At 40.2% G+C, this 17,985-nt stretch overlaps 2 protein-coding genes across 2 annotated transcripts in view; both read right to left on the bottom strand.

Moving 5' to 3' along the window:
- Nucleotides 1-9,938, bottom strand: part of RAB9A (RAB9A, member RAS oncogene family) — a 52,992-nt gene extending 43,054 nt beyond the window's left edge. Inside the window, exon 1 of the mRNA XM_032285912.1 lies at nt 9,848-9,938. The gene's annotated coding sequence lies outside the window, so the exon portion shown is untranslated. The remainder of the gene's footprint in view (nt 1-9,847) is intronic.
- TCEANC (transcription elongation factor A N-terminal and central domain containing) lies at nt 1,651-12,053 on the bottom strand. The gene is made up of 3 exons (XM_032285910.1): nt 11,979-12,053; nt 9,848-9,932; nt 1,651-2,755 (listed from the first exon to the last, which is right to left on the bottom strand). The coding sequence occupies exon 3, from the start codon at nt 2,745-2,747 to the stop codon at nt 1,698-1,700; it is 1,050 nt and encodes a 349-aa protein (XP_032141801.1). The 5' UTR covers nt 2,748-2,755; nt 9,848-9,932; nt 11,979-12,053; the 3' UTR covers nt 1,651-1,697.
- Between the last annotated feature and the right edge of the window lie 5,932 nt (nt 12,054-17,985).

Below are 17,985 nucleotides of genomic sequence, written 5' to 3'. Positions count from 1 at the left end.
ATGAACATTCTATGATTTTTTTAAGGAAAAAAATCAGCCATAATCACATAGAAGGCTTGCTGTATTCAAATAATTATATAAACTGGTTAAACACTATTTGCAAAGGCCTCAAAGAAGTAATTTCCTCTTCAATTCATTTATTAGATGTCTGTTACTACATTCAAAGGCTAAGGCGATGGACTGCCTCTAACAGATTAATGACCATTAATGTCCATCTCAAGGACACTTGTTCTTGAGAACATGATGTGGGATGAGTTCCGGGGTGACTTTGTTTTTTTTGAGACAGAGTTTTGCTCTTGTTGCCCAGGCCAGAGTGCAATGGCATGATCTTGGCTACTGCAACCTCTGCCTCCCAGGTTCAAGCAATTAGCCTTGCCTCAGCCTCCTAAGTAGCTGGGATTATGGGCATGCATCACCACACTTGGCTAATTTTTGTGTTTTTAGTAGAGATGGGGTTTCACCATATTGGCCAGGCTAGTCTCAAAATCCTGACCTTGTGATCCACCTGCCTTGGCCTCCCAAAGTGCTAGGATTACAGGCGTGAGCCACTGTGCCCAGCCTTGGGGTGACTTTTGTGGTTGATGGGAGACCTGTAAATGAGAAAAGACAGGGGGAAAGGAATGAAGATGTACAAAGAAACGAGAGACATTTTGATTAAACTGTTACTCTGACTAGAAAAGATGATATTCCTGATAAACTTTTCAAAAATCATTAGCAAACTGGATTTTTTAAAATTATAGACTTGAATATAGAAAAAACGTAACTCATTTGATCACAAAGGGTAATTGTAAGAGATATGCAGATGTATTTTTTAAGACTTTTTTTTTGTTTATAAGGAATTTTCCATTAAATCTCTTAAATCCTTAAAAAAAAAAGAATGAAGATCTAGTCACCCAATGTTAGTCACTTCGTCCCCAACCTCCAGGAATACATTTCTCAGAAGTCAATATTGAGCCAGTCTCAGTGAGCCTGGAGGAAGAAAATCTGGGATCTGTCTGAATTGGACTATTTATGGTTGTGTCACTGGGCAAGTCACCACACCTCTGTGGACCTGTTTCCTCATTTGTGAGGTGCCTGGAATTAACACTCTCGTCTTAGAGCTGTAAAAACAATCAAATGAGAGCTTATTTCTCAGTAGTTCTCAACTCTGACTGCATCTTAAAATAACTTGAGGAATTAAAAAAGAAATGTTGATGCCTGGGTCCTATCTCATAGGTTCCAACTGAATTGCTCTCGGGTGGGATCTCAGCACCAGTGGGTTTTCAAAGCTTCCCAGATGATTTTAATATGCAGCCACTGCTGAGAGCCACAAGCCTGTTACTAAAGCAGCACTTCTCCAACTATCCTGTCCTAGAAAGTTACCTGGGGATCCTGCTAAAATGCAGATTCGGATTCAATAGTGTGGGGCCTGGGAATGCATTTTCCACAGGCTCCCAGTTTATGCTGAGCTGCTCTCAACCATACTCTGAGGACGGTAAGGTACTAAATGGCCATAAGGCACAATATAAATAGTGATCTACTCCCTCTCCCCAAACTGTAACTTTTAGGGATGGTGATGTGAGCTTCAGCTAATGACTTTCTTTCCTCCTCCTTCTGTTTTAGAGAGTAGTGTGTATAAGATTTTTTACAAGCACAAAAGGGTTGTACAAATAAAAGGTATCACTTGGGTTATTTGTTAAGAGAACACTGATTTACAGTTACAAGCACACCCAGTTGCTATGGTACCACTGCTCCCCACATTCATTGCAAATTACATAAGTCATCATTTGTTCATCTGCGTTTGAATTCCGCACCCAGGTGGGAAGGAAAAGTGCTCCTCTGGCAATTGCAGTGACTTTGCAATTGTATTTCTCACAACGTCTGCATTTTATTTTATTTGTCTCTGTGCCATCAATCACTTGGGGAAGGTAATGTTCCTGGATACAAGATTCTGTGTAGGAGGCTCTCAACTGCTTCAGTTCCTTGTTAGCCATCTCCATGACAGTCATTTCAGCAAATTCTTGTGGAGACATGGTCCCAGAGAACAAGTTTTGTTTTAAGTGAGAATTTTTGGGGTTCTTCAAATTGGCAACTTTGCTTCTGATGCAAGTTTTATATTTTTTGATGTTCATTGAATAAAGGGTAAAAACATGCTCTTCAATTTCTCTTGCAAAGTTTTGCCACATATCGGTTTTGGTTTGATCTGTGGAAGTAGTAGTTAAAGCTGAGTGAAGAAGCTCTATGCATTTAGTTCTCATGGGTGTTGGGTCCAGCAACTCACTTGATCTCTTCCCAGTGGATTCAGGGTCACCATCCTCAAAATACTCTTCCTTAGGTTTCAATTGAATGGCTCCATTTTCAGGCACAATAATTTCACTAGGTTTTGCAACGTCTTGGGAAGATAGAGAATTCGAGCTGCAGATGCCCAGTGTCTCATCGTGACTTGGGTGAGAAAGTCCTGAATTTTCTTCTTTATTACCCCTCACAGGAAGTAATTTAGGGCTGTCCCTTGCTTTGAAGTGAGTCTCTTTATAAACAGCTTTCCACTTCGATAGCAAACACTTGGCTTTCTTTTTCAAAGCCACAGAGGGGCAGTTTTTGAGGACTCTGTACACAACTCTGACCACATTTGTCTCCTGGAGATGCTCCTTAGTCACATAAATTGTTTCTAGCTCAGTAAGGTGGTTGCCAAGATCCTCAAACTTCCTTTCAGACATCAGTTGCTCAATAAGGGAAGCTCTGGCACCTATCTGGTTCTTGTCAGACATCTTTAAAACTGCAAAGCAAAAAAGAGGTTTCAATTTTCTTAAGTTTGTCTTTGCTAGCTACAGCTTCTGGATATTAAAATAGCACTTTCTGTCAGTTACCTAGGCAATGTTTGCTGAAGGAGTCATGTAATACAAATGTATGTGACATGCTAGAAAATGGAATCTTTAATGTGGTATGGTTTACTTTCAAGAGTTTAATTCCTACTAGTGAAAAAACAAACAAAAAAACAGTATTGCAAAGCCTCTATATAACATCTGCTTAAGAGGCTTGCTGGAGGATCTGCCATAGCTTTTCCACCTCCAATTTTACAAATCAATGATCTTTCTAGATTAGTCATTCCATTTGGGTGTAATCTGGTGGTCATGCTGGAGATGAAATCATGCCAGTGTCAGCATCAATATGGCAATGCTGAACAGTGCTAGACTGTTTTTCCCCCAGAGTCAGCTACATAACTGAACTACTTGCTCATTTCATAATCTTTTTTTTTTTTTTTTTTTTTTTTTTTTTTTTGTGACAAGAGTCTTGCTCTGTCGCCAGGCTCCAGGCTGGAGTGTGGTGGCACGATCTTGGCTCACCGCAACCTCCACCTCCTGGGTTCATGCAATGCTCCTGCCTCAGCCTCCCAAGTAGCTGGGACTACAGGTATGCGCCACGACGCCCGGCTAATTTTGTGTTTTTGGTAGAGATGGGGTTTCACCATGTTGGCCAGGATGGTCTCGATCTCTTGACCTTATGATGCGATTACCTCAGCCTCCCCAAGTGCTGGGATTACAGGTGTGAGCCACTGTGCCGGGCGTCATTTCATAATCTTTAAAGTGGCATTCTTCTGAATACAAAAGAGTAAGAAACAGGACAGAAAAGGTTTGCTAATGTCTCAAGCAATCTAAGGAAACTGTGAGATAGCACAGGTTGAAAAGCAGCCAGAGCTAGGGCTGCAGGTCCCAAAAGCCAACAGGCTACACTGTGCTGTCTTAGGAGTCTTCTGAACAAGGGAAAGCTTCATACTCAAGGATCCAGGTAATTTATGACTTTAGACTTACTGATTCCTACATTTTGGTTTTGTTAATTTTTAAAAAACTTTTAAGTGTAAAAAGTTGCTCAATCATTATGTCTGTGTGAATCTCATCCTAGGCAGGCAAACGTTTACTTTATCTAAGCAGTCTATTTTTTCCCTCCACATGATGTACATAATCTTGTCTATATAATGCCCTTGGATCTATATTTATCTGTCTGGTCTAAATGTAAACATACGCATCTTGACAGCAGGGACTGTGTCTTTTCAAAAATCTATGGGTTCTGTTTTATAGCACTTGATACTAAATAATCACCACTGAACATACACAGGCTAAGAACACTGAAGTGATTACAGAGAGAATTCAAACAATCTTCCCAGTTACCATCTGACAAGTGAAATAAAACACAATGACCTTTTAGTAATCCTACTTCCATAAATTTAAGGAAATGAGAGACATGGAGACTGTATATGTAAGAATTTTCTTCTAACTTCGGAGAAATTGGAAGGCCCTCAAACAAGAGAATGGTTAAAAATATGGCATACTCCCAGGATGATACAATAATATAACCATTTAAAAATCATGTATTTAGATAATATTTAATGACAGAGAAAAACAGTCATAAAGTTAGGTGAAAAAAATCAAGATGTGAAACTACATAATGAAACTACACATGAAACTACAGTTATCATATGACCCAGCAGAACCAAGAGAAATGAAAACATAGGTCCACACAAAAACTTCTACACCAATGTTCATAGCAATATTATTCATAATAGCCGCAAGTGGGAAATAATCGAAATGTCCATCAACTGATGAATGGATAAATAAAATGTGATCCATCCACAGAACAGAATATTGTTCTGCTATGGAAAGGAATGAAGTATTGATACAGGTTGCAACATGGATGAACCTTGAAAACATTATGCTGAGCAGAAGAAATCAGACACAAAAGACCACATATTGTATGATTTTATTTACACGAAATGTCCAGAACAGGCAAATCTATAGAGACAGAAAAAAGATTAGTTGTTGACTTGGTGGAATGGGAAAGAAGGGCAGTGTGGTGAAGGAGGAGGAGCAGATGATAAAATACAGGGTTTTTCTTGAGGTGGGGTGGTGGTACAAATACATTTTCTAAAGTTGACTTATTGGTGGTGATGGGTTACACAACTGTGAATATACTAAAAAACACTGAATTGTACACTTCAGGTGAATTGTATGGCATGGGAATTACATCTGAATAAAGGTGTTATTTAAGAATAGAATCTGATCCAAATTTTACTTAAGAATTACATGTGAAAAGACTAAAGAGATACACAAAATTTTTAAGAGGGGCATTTTCTGAATGGTAAGATTTTAGGTAATTTTCATTTGTTCTTTTACTTTTTTCTGTGATGAGCATGTATTGTTTTCATAATCAGAAAAGTTACTGATTTAATATGATTTCATGATAAACTGTATACATTTAAGACATCCCTACTGAAAAGTGGTATGAGTGATGGATCGATCACTTTCTACTCACCTTCCCTCTGGAATGATAAATGTACTTAACACTACTGAACTGCACACTTAAAAAGGCTTAAGACAGGCCAGGTGCGGTGGCTCATGCCTATAATCCCGGCACTTTGGGAGGCTGAGGCAGGTGGATCAAAAGGTCAAGAGATCAAGACCATCCTGGCCAACATGGTGAAACCCCATCTCTACTAAAAATACAAAATTAGCTGGGCATGGTGGCATGCACCTGTAGTCCCAGCTACTCAGGAGGCTGAGGCAGGAGAATCTCTTGAAGCCAGGAGGCGGAGGCTGCAGTGAGCCGAGATCACTCCACTGCACTCCAGCCTGGCGACAGAGCGAGACTTCCCCCCCCCCAAAAAAAGCCTTAAGATAGTAAATTTTATATTTTGTATATTTTATCACAAATAAAAATTTTTAAATAAATATGAAGAGATCAATAAAAGAACATAGAACATATAAAATTATGAGTTTTGGTTGTTTATACATAAACACATTAACATCTATAGATTTACTCGTTTTGCTGGTAAGACCAATTGCTTTTACCCCCACTGAAACCCCGAAGACACAATTCCCTTCCAGAATCACCCTGAAACTCAGACCTTCAGTTGAGAAATTCTGACCTGAGTCAAATATTGCTTAACTTCCTTTCGGGCACTGTAGGCCCATCTCTTATTAACCATCTTTCTCAATGCCTAGCAAACCTCCATCCTGATTTCCTCAGTAGTAATGCATACAGAATGCAGGAACATTGAATGTTTCTTCTTTGTTAAGAAACGTTTCAACAAGTAGGGAAGGGCTCAAGTATATTGAACAGCTTGAAACTTTATCACTGTGACACAACTGCGTGACTTCAAGATCTGAAGCAGACAATTCGGAGAGAAATGTCGGCAATAGAGAGTGTGAATATTTTTTATTTTTCTGTGCTGTCTTGCCTGCTCTTTGTTTATTAAGCTTTTGATTCTTAGGAAGAACTCTTTTAATGTTTGCAATCTTTAAAAGTGGAATTTTAAAAAGGGAAAAAGAATTATTTTTTAAGTATGGGTTTACATTAGGAAAATTACATAAGATCCTGAATTGATGGCCCTCTGTGAAACAAACTTTAAAACAAAACAAAAATGACTGCCAGAGGCTTTCTATAGTCTAGCTCCCTCTGGTGGTTAAAAATGCAGGACTCAGAATCTTGATTTATCTAAGATTTAACTCTTAGATAACCAAGTTATTTAAGGACTTAACTATTGATATTTTTGGATAAAGTTTGAGGAGAGATGCACCTGTTTGAGATGCAGTGATCGATTTCTGAGGAAATTATGAATGCTTATCTGAATGCAAAGCCACAGGTGATATGGCCACTCTTAAGAGACAATATTCTCATTTCAGAGGGAAGGTGGGTAGAAGGTGATTGATCCATCACTCATATCATTTTTCAGTAGGGATATCTTAAATGTATACAGTTTATCAGGAAATCATATTAGACCAATAACTTTTCTGATTATGAAAACAATACACGCTCATCTCAGAAAATACAGAAAAGAGTAAAAGAACAAATGAAAATTACCTAAAATCTTACCATTCAGAAAATGCCCCTCTTAAAAATTTTGTGTATCTCTTTAGTCTTTTCACATGTAATTCTTAAATAAAATTTGGATCAGATTCTATTTTTAAGTAACACCTTTATTCAGATGTAATTCCCATGCCATACAATTCACCTGAAGTGTACAATTCAGTGTTTTTTAGTATATTCACAGTTGTGTAACCCATCACCACAAAAAAATCAACTTTAGAAGATTTGTGCCACCACCCCCCAAGAAAAACCCTGTGCGCTATCAGCTACTCCACCTCTTTTACCCCACTGCCTTTCTGTCCCACTCCACCAAGTCAACAACTAATCTTTTTTCTGTCTCTACAGATTTGCTGTCTGGACATTTCATGTAAATAAAATCAACAATATGCGGTCTTTTGTATCTGGCTTCTTCCACTCAGCATAATGCTTTCAAGGTTCATCCATGCTGTAGCATGTATCAGTACTTCACTCCTTGTCATGGCCAAATAATACTCTGTTGTGTGGTTGAATCACATTTTATTTATCCATTCATCAGTTGATGAACATTTTGATTATTTCCTATTTTTGGTTATTATGAATAATACTGTTATGAACATTTGTGTACAAGTGGTTTTTTTTTTAGATGGAGTCTCGCTCAGTCACCCAGGCTGGAGTACAGAGGCTCACTGCAACCTCTGACTCCTGGGTTCAAGTGATTCTCGTGCCTCAGACTCCCAAGTAGCTGGGATTACAGGCGTGTGCCACCAAACCCAGCTACTTTTTGTATTTTTAGTAGAGATGGGGTTTCATCATGTTGGCCAGGCTGGTCTCGAACTCCTAACCTCAGGTGATCCAACCACCTCGGCCTCCCAAAGTGCTGGGATTACAGGCATGTGCCACCATGCCCAGCCTGTATACAAGTTTTTACATGGACATATGTTTTCATTTATCTTGGATCTGCTGGATTATATAACTCTGTTTAATCTTTTATATAGCTTTAAATCTTGATTTTTTTCACCTCACTATATGACTATTTTCCAAGTCATTATTCTTTAAAAATATAATTTTTAAATGGTTATATTATTGGATCATCCTAGGAGTATGTGATAGTTTTTAACCATTCTCCTATTTGAGGGCTTCCAGTTTCTCCTAAGTTTGAAGAAAATTCTTACATATGCAGTCTCCACATCTCTCATTTCCCTAAAGTTATTTCATAGAAGTAGAATTACTAAAGGTCATTATGCTTTATGTCACTTGTCAGATGGTATCTGGGAAGATTGTAGAATTCCCTCTGTAATCACTTCAGTGCTCTTAACCTGTTTACGTTCAGTGGTGATTATTTAACATCAAGTACTATAAAACAGAGTCCGTGGATTTTCGAAAAGACACAGTCTCTGCCATCAAGATGCTTACATCCAGCAGTCTTTTCATCCTCTGAAACTGAAACTCTGCACCTCTTAAACAACTCCTCATTCTTCCCTCCCACCAGCCCCTGGAAATCACCATTCAACTTTCTGTCTCTATGTATGAGACTACTCTAGGTACCTCTTATGAGTGGAATGATACAGCTATTTCTCTTCTTGTGACTGGCTTATTTCACTTAGCATAATGTCCTCAAGGTTCATCCATGTTGTAGCGTGTGTCAGAACTTCCTTCTTTTTTAAGACTAAATAGTATTCCATTGTCTGTATATACATTTTGTTTATCCATTCAAATGTCGATGGATGCTTGGGTTGCTTCTGTCTTTTGGCTATTGTGAATAACACTGCTGTGAGCACTGGTATACCAATCTCCCTTTGAGACCCTGCTTTCAATTCTTTTGAGTATACATCCAGAAATGGAATTACTGGATCATATGGTAATTCTGTTTTTAATTTTTTGAGGATCCACTATATTGTTTTCCATCCCCCTCCACATTTTTAACAGCATTTAAATCCAGTCAAACTTTCTAGTCCTTTGTGGGACAATAATGTAGACATAAAGAATTTATCTTAGGAGGGTTAAAATTCTGACAACTGTCATAAAAAGACAAAGCAAGGCGTATGTCCAGCTTAGTTCTACATAGTTCATTCAATAAATATATATTAGGGATTGAGTATGTGCTAGATGCTGAGCCTAAAGAGATAGTCTCTGCCTTGAAGGAGCTGAGAGCCTAGCGGAAGGAATACTGACAAGAAACTGGCCAGTTACAACACACGTGGTATTTCAACACAGACAGACACTGGTTGCTAGAGGAAACACACACAGGATGGTACCAAACCGTATCTGGGCTCTCCATCATCTGGACAGCTACAATTTGCTTCATCACTGCCTTCATTGTATCTCTGGCCCTCACAAGGCCCAACTGTTAGTCTGGCACTTTGTTAGAATGATCATCCTCTAGTACAGATCTCAGCAAGATATTCCCTCATCTTTCTGCTTAAAGCCCTTCAGAGGTTCCCCCTTGCTTTCAGGATGGAGCCCAAGCTCCTCCGCCAGGTAGCAAAAAGAACCCTAGCTGGCCTCCCCCTTGACTACTCTCAACCACTGATAAGCACAGCTCTGGGCCTTTGCTCAAGCAACATCCTGAGCCTGGCCTATCTCTCACCATTGGTGGTTCTCAACCCCGAATGCTTATTAGAATCACCTGGGGAAATTAAACAACAAAAAACAAAAATAAACAATGGCAGGGCCTCACTCCAGAGAGGATAAATTAGAATCTCTGAGGATAGGGCCTGCATATTGGCTCAGCTCTCCAGGGTGACTCTGATTTAAACCACTCACAGGCAAACAACCCTCCTCCACACCCCAGCAGGACCTCCCAGTTAGGCTGCCATCAGCCCCAAAGACAACTCTGGTCCTGCTCCTGGACTGAATGCAGACAACTCTCTGACTTCAGCTTTTTCTAGATGAGTCCCATTAAGTCAGAAAAGATCAAAAACACCTACTGTGTACAATGCGGCTGACAACATTCTCTACAAATTACAAATGACAACTGTAATATTTTAAGTGTCATAACCTACACAATTCCTGATACTCCCTCACTTACCTCTTCACAGTCGAAGGCAACATATATTTATTCAGGAATTCTCCGGGCCATACACACTCCTGTCATCTCAATCCTTACAATACTCCTGAAATACAAATAATAGCTTATTTTCATCTTACCGGTGAGAAAACCTCTTAAAAACAGTAAATAATTTGCATGTTGTTTTCTTCACGGTGTTTATCAAATTTAAAAAACATTTTTACTGCCTTCCCCACAAGACCACAAGAGAAGATCCACATGTTTTATTTACCTGTACACATCTAGCAAACACCCAGCCAGTACTTACTATTACTTAACACATTTTTATTGTTGTTAAATGAGCGATGAGCATTCAGGATGCTCTCTCTCCTCTCTGCTTGTGAGCTTCATTTCTTTTCATTACACATCAGCTTGCCTTTACTCACTGCACCTAAGCCCAGTGCCCCGCTGCCTGCCTCTTCCATAGAAGCTCAAGCCCATCTCAATTCTAGTTCAAAAAAATCATTCAAAAAATTCTAGTTCAAAGAAATCTCATTAAAAAAAAAAAAAACAACCATGGTGACCACTGTGGGCTAATCAAGTGGGTTTGAAGGGTTAAAATATTTGCATAAGGAAGGTCAAGCAGGTCCAGTTCCCAGAAGTGAGGGGTGCTAAGCAAGTTGGATAAGTTTCTTACCATTCTGTGTCTCAATTTCCTGATCTATGAAATGGGAGAAATCCAACATCCTATGATTAATGAGAATTAAATGAAAGGTTTGTTAAATGCTTTGAACTATACCTGTCACACAGTAAGCGTGAATAATAGGATGTGCGTCTACAACTAAAAGGCTTAAAAATATCAAACTAGGCATTGTTCTAGAGCAGGGGGGTCAGCACATTTTTTCTGTTAAAGATCAGAAGGTACATATTTTGGGCTTTGTAGGCCATATAATCTCTCTGGACTACTCAACTCTGCTGCTCTTGTAGCAGAAACAGCAGATACAGAAAATAACATAAACGGATGAGCACGATCTTGTTCCAGTTGACTTGTTTACAAAAACAGGCAGGCTGGATTTGGCTGCAGGCCAGTTTGTTGACCCTTTTCTAGATCAGTGCTATGCAACATAAATATGACATGCAAACCACAAACATGATTTAAAATTTTCTAGTTGTCAAGTTAAAAAATATAAATAGGTGAAATTACACATTTTATTTAACACAGTATATCCAGAATACTGTCATTTCAACATGTGAATATGACCAAATTGAAGTATTTTACATTTTTTTCATGCTAACTCTCCAAATTCACTGTGTCTTACACTTACAGCACATCTCAATTCAGACTAGCCAGATTTCAAGTGTTCAAGCCTTGTGTAACTAATGGTTATCATTATTGGACACCATAGTTCTAGAACTGATGTTATAATGGATAATGCTTAGATGCATACCTATACCAAAAGTTTATACAGTGCCAAGAAGAGTAGGCATGAAATATCAGATTGGATACATATAAAAGCTTGTAAAGATTAGCTAATATAGTAAGCAAGGTTCACACATCCGCACAATAATGGCTTAAACCCTGAGAAAAACGAGAGGAAAGTTCTGGAAACAATGTTCCCAGAAACTGGTAACAAGTCAATAATAACCTAGATCTGTTCAGATATTTACATCTCTTCAAAGCCTAAAGAGAAATTGTAACTTTGTAGTCCTAACACACAGCTCCCAGCTTCACAGGGAGCCCAGCCCTAACGATGCCAAATATTGGCAGCGGTGTCGCGGTTACTGAACAGCCACTAGGCACTGCGCTAGGGTCCTTTCCCTTAATGGTAACCTCTAGTAAAGGTACAGCGAGGGAAGGGACCAGCACAACCGCCCGGTCTAGCCCGGGTTCGAGTTCCGGTGGGTGGGGGCAAGCAGCCTGCAAAGCCGGCCGCTAACCATCTCGGGATGACAGCCCGGCACCCGGCACACAAGCAGCGACAGTCCCGAGGGTTCAGCCCACCCTGGCGACCTCGGCTGTCAGACAGGAAGGGGCGAGGGTGCAAGCGCCTTTGGGCTTAAGCCGCCCAGGGCGCACCGGAAAGCCGCTGCAAGCCGGGGTGGGCGTACGCTGCGAACAAAGGCTCACCCTTTTGCGAGACAAAGGCCCGGGCAAACCCGAAGTGTGACTCACTGAAAAGCGCAGGCGCAGTTCCGGAGCCTTCAGCCGCCCCGCGTCCACGGAGAACTTCCGATCACCCGAGCTGGGAGGACAGAAAGGCCCAGCCAATCCAAGCCTCCAGGCCAGCGCACGTGGTCCTGGGATCCGGCGCCTGCGCGCTAGAGAAATGGCGCTTGCGTAGAGCGATCGGCGGAGGCCGTGTCACTGCGCTCCCGCGGCTTCCTGGAGGCGGAGCTATGGCCCCTCCCCCGGCCGGCGAGAGAGAAACTGCACTTTCGTTTTTTGCAGCAGTTTGTTGACGTACTTTACAACTTATCCTTTTTGCTTCTACTCAGGACAGTCAAGATAGTGCTCAGCTAGATGTTGACATAGCTGTAGGCATAAATGTGAATCTATTTAACGCAGTGATTAATTCAAAAGTGTTTATACCATCCTAGAATGCATCGGTTGATATGAAAATAGTAAATGTTAATTGAGTGGTCATGTGCATCCTGGACTTCTCACCTGTGCACATTCTCATTCTTTGTCTGCAAAGGGCCAAAAGCACAGTGATGGTTGAACGAATGTGATAGCCTCCTTTGCTGATTCCTTACATTAAGGTAATTTGGGAAAAGGTTCAGGGAAGCAGCATATCCAATCCAATACTCTGGACTGGGTGCTGGCAGGAAGCAGGGCGATTGCATGATTAAGTATCATAATAAATCTTACCTAAAAGGCGGGGAGACAAGACCAGTGACTCATTAACTGGGATAGGAGATGTTTGGTCATTTTTGTTGTTTGGACAATGTTTTTTTTTTTTTTTTCAGCATTCCCACATGATTACAAAAGAGTCTTGTTTTTGTCTTCATCCATCGGTCAGAGAGTGGCAACGTCTGATGGTGTTCTGTGAAGTTATTTATGTTCCACAGAGCACCAATGCCCAGCTGTGAGAGCCGAGCAGCTGAGAGCTGTCAGGGGTTGCTTTTTTCTTGCTGTAAATTGCAATTCATTGCGTAGAAAATCAGCCTCAGGCCAATAGCCTCCCGCTTATTTAATTAAACATGCTTTAATGGTATTTCTCTTCTCGTTGTTACTTTTTTGGTTCATTTTATGAGTACTCTTGCTCCACTTTGTAAACACTGATTTAAAAATCCAAAGGACTATTGACTCCCAGACCAACCATCTCTAGATTTAGACAGTGACGTAGGAAAAATACTTTGTGATCAGATTTGTAACATCCAATTCTTACAATATCTGATATTTGTCAAAACAATTACACTCAAATTATGAAAGACTCAACCTGAAGGAGTCAGTTTTGAAACTAGAAGTTACTACAGAAATTGTTATTGGAGCTTTGAGGCATATTATAACCAATTTCTCATGAACTCTATACTGAATAAAAGATAGAAATTAGTCAAAAGTCTAAAATAAAAAACAACCTAGGCTTTTATCTGGTGTGAATTATAAAACCATTATTTCAACTAAGAGGCAAGCTATAATTACTGTGTAGTCTTGCCTTCTCTATTACAGTAGCCACATGTGGCTATTTAGATAAAATTTAAAATTCAGTTCCTCAGTTGCACTAGCTAAATGTCAAGTTCTCAATAGCCACCTGTGGCTAGTGGGTACCATATTGGATAGCACAGATAGAGAAGATGTTTATTGCTGCAGAAAGTTCTGGCTGAGTTCATCTGGAATGAATCTACAATAGGACTGCCAACGGATTCTAAAGAGGTTTCTGAAAAGTTGGTTCTTTTGGACAATGTAAAAATGGAATACCTATAAAAGTACTCACTTCTATGATAATTTGTCATGCATAGTTTTCAGGCTTTTGTTTTAAAATCATCTTTCGGCTTCTTCAATACTCTGGAATTCTCTTGACAAATTTCCCTTAGTGCAGTGGAAGCCCCTTTTCAATCCTTATTAAGTCTCTGAGTGGTAATATATTAATAGACATTCTGAGCTCATGCAGACAGCCCTTTCCTGCAAATTCCCAAGGTAGAGAGGCAAAATGCTTTATGGTTCTTCTCCAGAGGCTAATGTTACACATTGCTGAGAGAACAGTTACAGATGTTTTCCATGGAATGAGGTCAGAGAAACTGCCTCTTTCTGGATTCTAAGGTGCTGGCTAGTGTTCATTTCCTGATAAAACACCAGGACTAGACACTGGGCTTAACTGGGGATGTTCTTATAAGTCACAGTACGTAAGGCATGAGATTAAAATAATGAACAGTTCCCTTGAAATCTCAGGAGTTACAGAAAATTAGGAATTAGAACAAAAAGGCATACATTATAGAAACAGAATCCTTATGTTTAAGTTCTGCAACATATTTCTCAGACTTACACAAATGAAATGACAGAGAAGCAGTGAACATGGTATCTCCAGGGAAAATCTCCAGAGGCTCCCAGAAGAGCTAGTTCCACAGGTCAGGCAGTGCCTGGCTGGTGGGCCACAGATTGCTTAAACCAGTGATTCACCACCAGGGGTGGGAGAAATATATCAGAAGTACCTGGGGAGCATTTGTCAAACACATTGGCCAGACTTTCTCCAAGCTGAGCAGGATAGGAGTAAGGTATAGATGGAGACTGCACTTCTGGTTTAAGAATATTTTCCCCCAGCTTAAAAATTCTTCACTTTAAAAAATTCCATAAGAACTTCCTTGATTGGTATACCTTCATTGGTATATAGCCTTTTATATATAATGGCTGTAAACAAATGCTTGAGTTGTATTTTTAAATTTAATAACCATACAGTAAAGCACACCAATCTTAAAATTACAGCTTGATAAAATTATAATATATGCTTAGCTGATCATTACCCAGATCAAGATAGAAAACATTTCTCCTAACAGGCACCGTTCTGCTCCTGTCACTACCATGGGCAACCTCTATTTGACCTGTATCTCCATGGATTATTGTATCTAACTCCTTTCACTCCATATGTCTATGGAATTCACCCATGTTGTGACTTTTAATTCTGTGTAGTACTGGATTGTTTGCATCTACCACAATGTACCCATTTTACTGTTGATAAACATTTAGGTTGTGTTCAGTTCTGGACTACTACAAATAAAGCTGGTGTGAACATTTTTACCCATGTCTTTTGGTGAACAGAAGCCCTTATTTCTCTTGAGTATATACCCAGAAATAAAATGTTGGGGCCATAGGGTAGGTGTATATTAGTTTTGGCTGACACTGCCAAACAATTTTTCAGAAAGGTTGGTCCAATTGACATTACAATCATCAATGTATGAGAGTTCTAGTTGCTTCACATCCTCACCAGGAGCTGGATTGTCAGTCCTTTTGATTTTAGCCATTGTAGGTGGACCTTCATAGGTCAGTGCCTTGCAACCTTTGCTACATATTAGAATCACCTGGTGAACTTCTGAAAATCCCAATGACTAGGCTGTACCTCAGGCCAATGAAGCCAGAATCTCTTGGGTCAGGACTGGCATCAGTATATTTTATAGCTCTTCGGGTGTTCCCAGTGGGCATCCAAGACTGAAAAATGTTGCCTGAAGTTATTCTGATGCTATCTTTAACTTCACCCCCAATTTTCACTCCCCAAGAGCTACTGATTTAAAATATTCTTAATATTGTAAACTAGGCCAGGTGTGGTGGCTCCCACTTGTAATCCCAGCTCTTGGGAGGCCAAGGTGGGAGGATTGCATGAGGCCAGGAGGTTGAGACCATCCCAGGCAACATAGCAAGACAAAAAATAATTTTAAAAAATTAGCTAGCCATATTGGTGCATGTCTGTGGTCCCAGCTGTTCAGGAGGCTGAGAGGTAGGAGGCTAGATTGAGCCCAGGAAATTGAGGCTGCAGTGAGCTATGGTTGTACCGGTGCACTCTAACTGGGTGATTGAGCAAGACACCATCTCAAAAAAAAAAAAAAGTGTTAACTAAATGCATTGATTCTTTAGACAACTAAACTGAGCCATACATTCTTATATAATAACTTTTTCTCTCAATTGATACATGAGGCAAGATAAAACTTAGAGGAACTCATTCTCTCCCCTTTTTTGGAACCTGAGCAAGAAGCTGGTTTAGCAGGTCTGAATTAGCCTATTGGAAAACTCACTCATAGCAGCCTTGGTGTGTGACCTCCTTTGGGAGGCAGAGGTGGGCAGACTGCTTGAGCTTAGGAGTTCAAGACCAGTCTGGGCAACATGGTAAAACCCCATCTGAACAAAAACTACACAGATTAGCTGGGCCTGGTGGCTTGTGCCTATATAAATATACATGAATTGGAACAGGGCATGTGGCCTCAGCTGGTGAACTTTCCTTGAGTCCACTTGCACCTGATTAAAATGTGTTACTCTATGGGACAATGATGAGAAATGTGGGAATTGAATGTGTGGTTTTGCTTCTCTGCCTATAAGTTTCCTAACAAGCTTTGCCTAAGCTGCCTTATTGTTAGTGGTATGTATGGCCCTCTCACATTATATTGCATTACAATTTACAGTTAGAACCTAAAGTGAAAAGAAATTAAGTAGCCAGTATTTGATCCTAGACAGCCTTACTCCACAATAACACTATAGGCTGTAACAGAGTTGTTTTATGGATTACTTTATTTTTTTCCTCATGTAGTGCCTGCATTTTCCAAATTTTATCAAAGAACATTTTATTTTTATAATCAGATTTTTTTTTGAGGCACGGTCTCACGCTGTTGTCCAGGCTAGAGTATAGTGGCATGATCATGGCTCACTACAGCTTCGACTTCTTGGGCTCAAGCGACCCTCCCACTTCAACCTCCCAAGTAGCTTGGACTACAGGCACAAGCCACCAGGCCCAGCTAATCTGTGTAGTTTTTGTGCAGATGGGGCTTTACCATGTTGTCCAGACTGGTCTTGAACTCCTAGACTCAAGCAGTCTGCCCACCTCGGTCTCCCAAAGTGCTGGGATTCCAGGCATAAGCCACCATGTCCAGGCCTGTAACCAGATTCTAAAAGACTTTTAAGGATGTGCAGAAAGAGAGCTATTGGTGTAATAACTGAGATTAAGCTATTAAAAAGTAAACTCGGTATTTCTGATTTGTTACAAACAGAAAATAGCTTTTAGCTTTTTACTTACCCACTGATCACATAGATTTTGAAAATTTGACTTCCATTTCCCTGCATTTTCCATTGTATTTTTGTCATTGTTGCATTTCCTTGATGACTAATGATGTTGAGCTTTTTACCATGTACTTATTGGCCCTTTGGGTATCTTTGGAGAAATGTGTCTTCAGAGCCCATTACTAAATTTATCAAGGCATGTGGTTTGGACTAAGGCTTCAGTGTTAAGACCAGTAGGGCCTTTTTTCTTGTAGTTCATTTGTTTTTTGTTTGTTTGTTGAGGTGGAGTCTCACTGTGACACCCAGGCTGGAGTGCAGTGGTGTGGTCTTGGCTCACTGCAACCTCTGCCTCCTGGGTTCAAGCGATTTCCTGCCTTAGCCTCCTGAGTAGCTGGGACTACAGGCGTGCACCACCATGCCCAGCTAATTTTTGTATTTTTAGTAGAGATGGGATTTCACCATATTGGTTAGGCTGGTCTCAAACTCCTGATCTCAAGTAATCCACCCTCCTTGGCCTCCCAAAAGTTCGTTCATTTCTAAAAACCACTGGAACACTGCAGATTCATCCCGGATGTAACCCAAGAGAATTTAGTTCCAAAAGGCTATTGTGATATTTTTTCTATCATAAGAACAAAATGAGCCACCTATAAATCTTATTGAACAGGCTGTACTCTGTACAGTGTAAACAGGAAGAAACTTATTTTTTTTCTCACCATTATGTTGCAACAATCTCCGTTGGCTCTCTCCCTGGCCCCTTGCTGGAGGACCCAGGGTTGGAGCTTGAAGCTTGAGCAAATCCTGTAGCTTTTCCAGTCACTTTCAGGTATAAAGAAACAATCTGATTTTTAAGGTGTTAAGAAGTCCAGTCTAATCTAATATCAAAACTTCAGTCACTCATTCCATTCAGAGCTCTGACCTTCCCTCAACTCAGGTGTGATCTACAACTCTGTGGACCAGCAAAAGTAAAGGCACGTGAGTCTGT

The sequence above is a fragment of the Sapajus apella genome, unplaced genomic scaffold (assembly GCF_009761245.1).
Source record: "Sapajus apella isolate SASKATOON/1434 unplaced genomic scaffold, GSC_monkey_1.0 scaffold17, whole genome shotgun sequence".
NCBI lineage: Eukaryota > Metazoa > Chordata > Mammalia > Primates > Cebidae > Sapajus > Sapajus apella.
This window is presented reverse-complemented; position numbering and strand designations above follow the sequence as displayed.

What these genes read in the sequence shown, in the direction of transcription:
- TCEANC (XM_032285910.1), bottom strand. Translation starts at nt 2,747, where the DNA reads ATGTCTGACAAGAACCAGATAGGTGCCAGAGCTTCCCTTATTGAGCAA.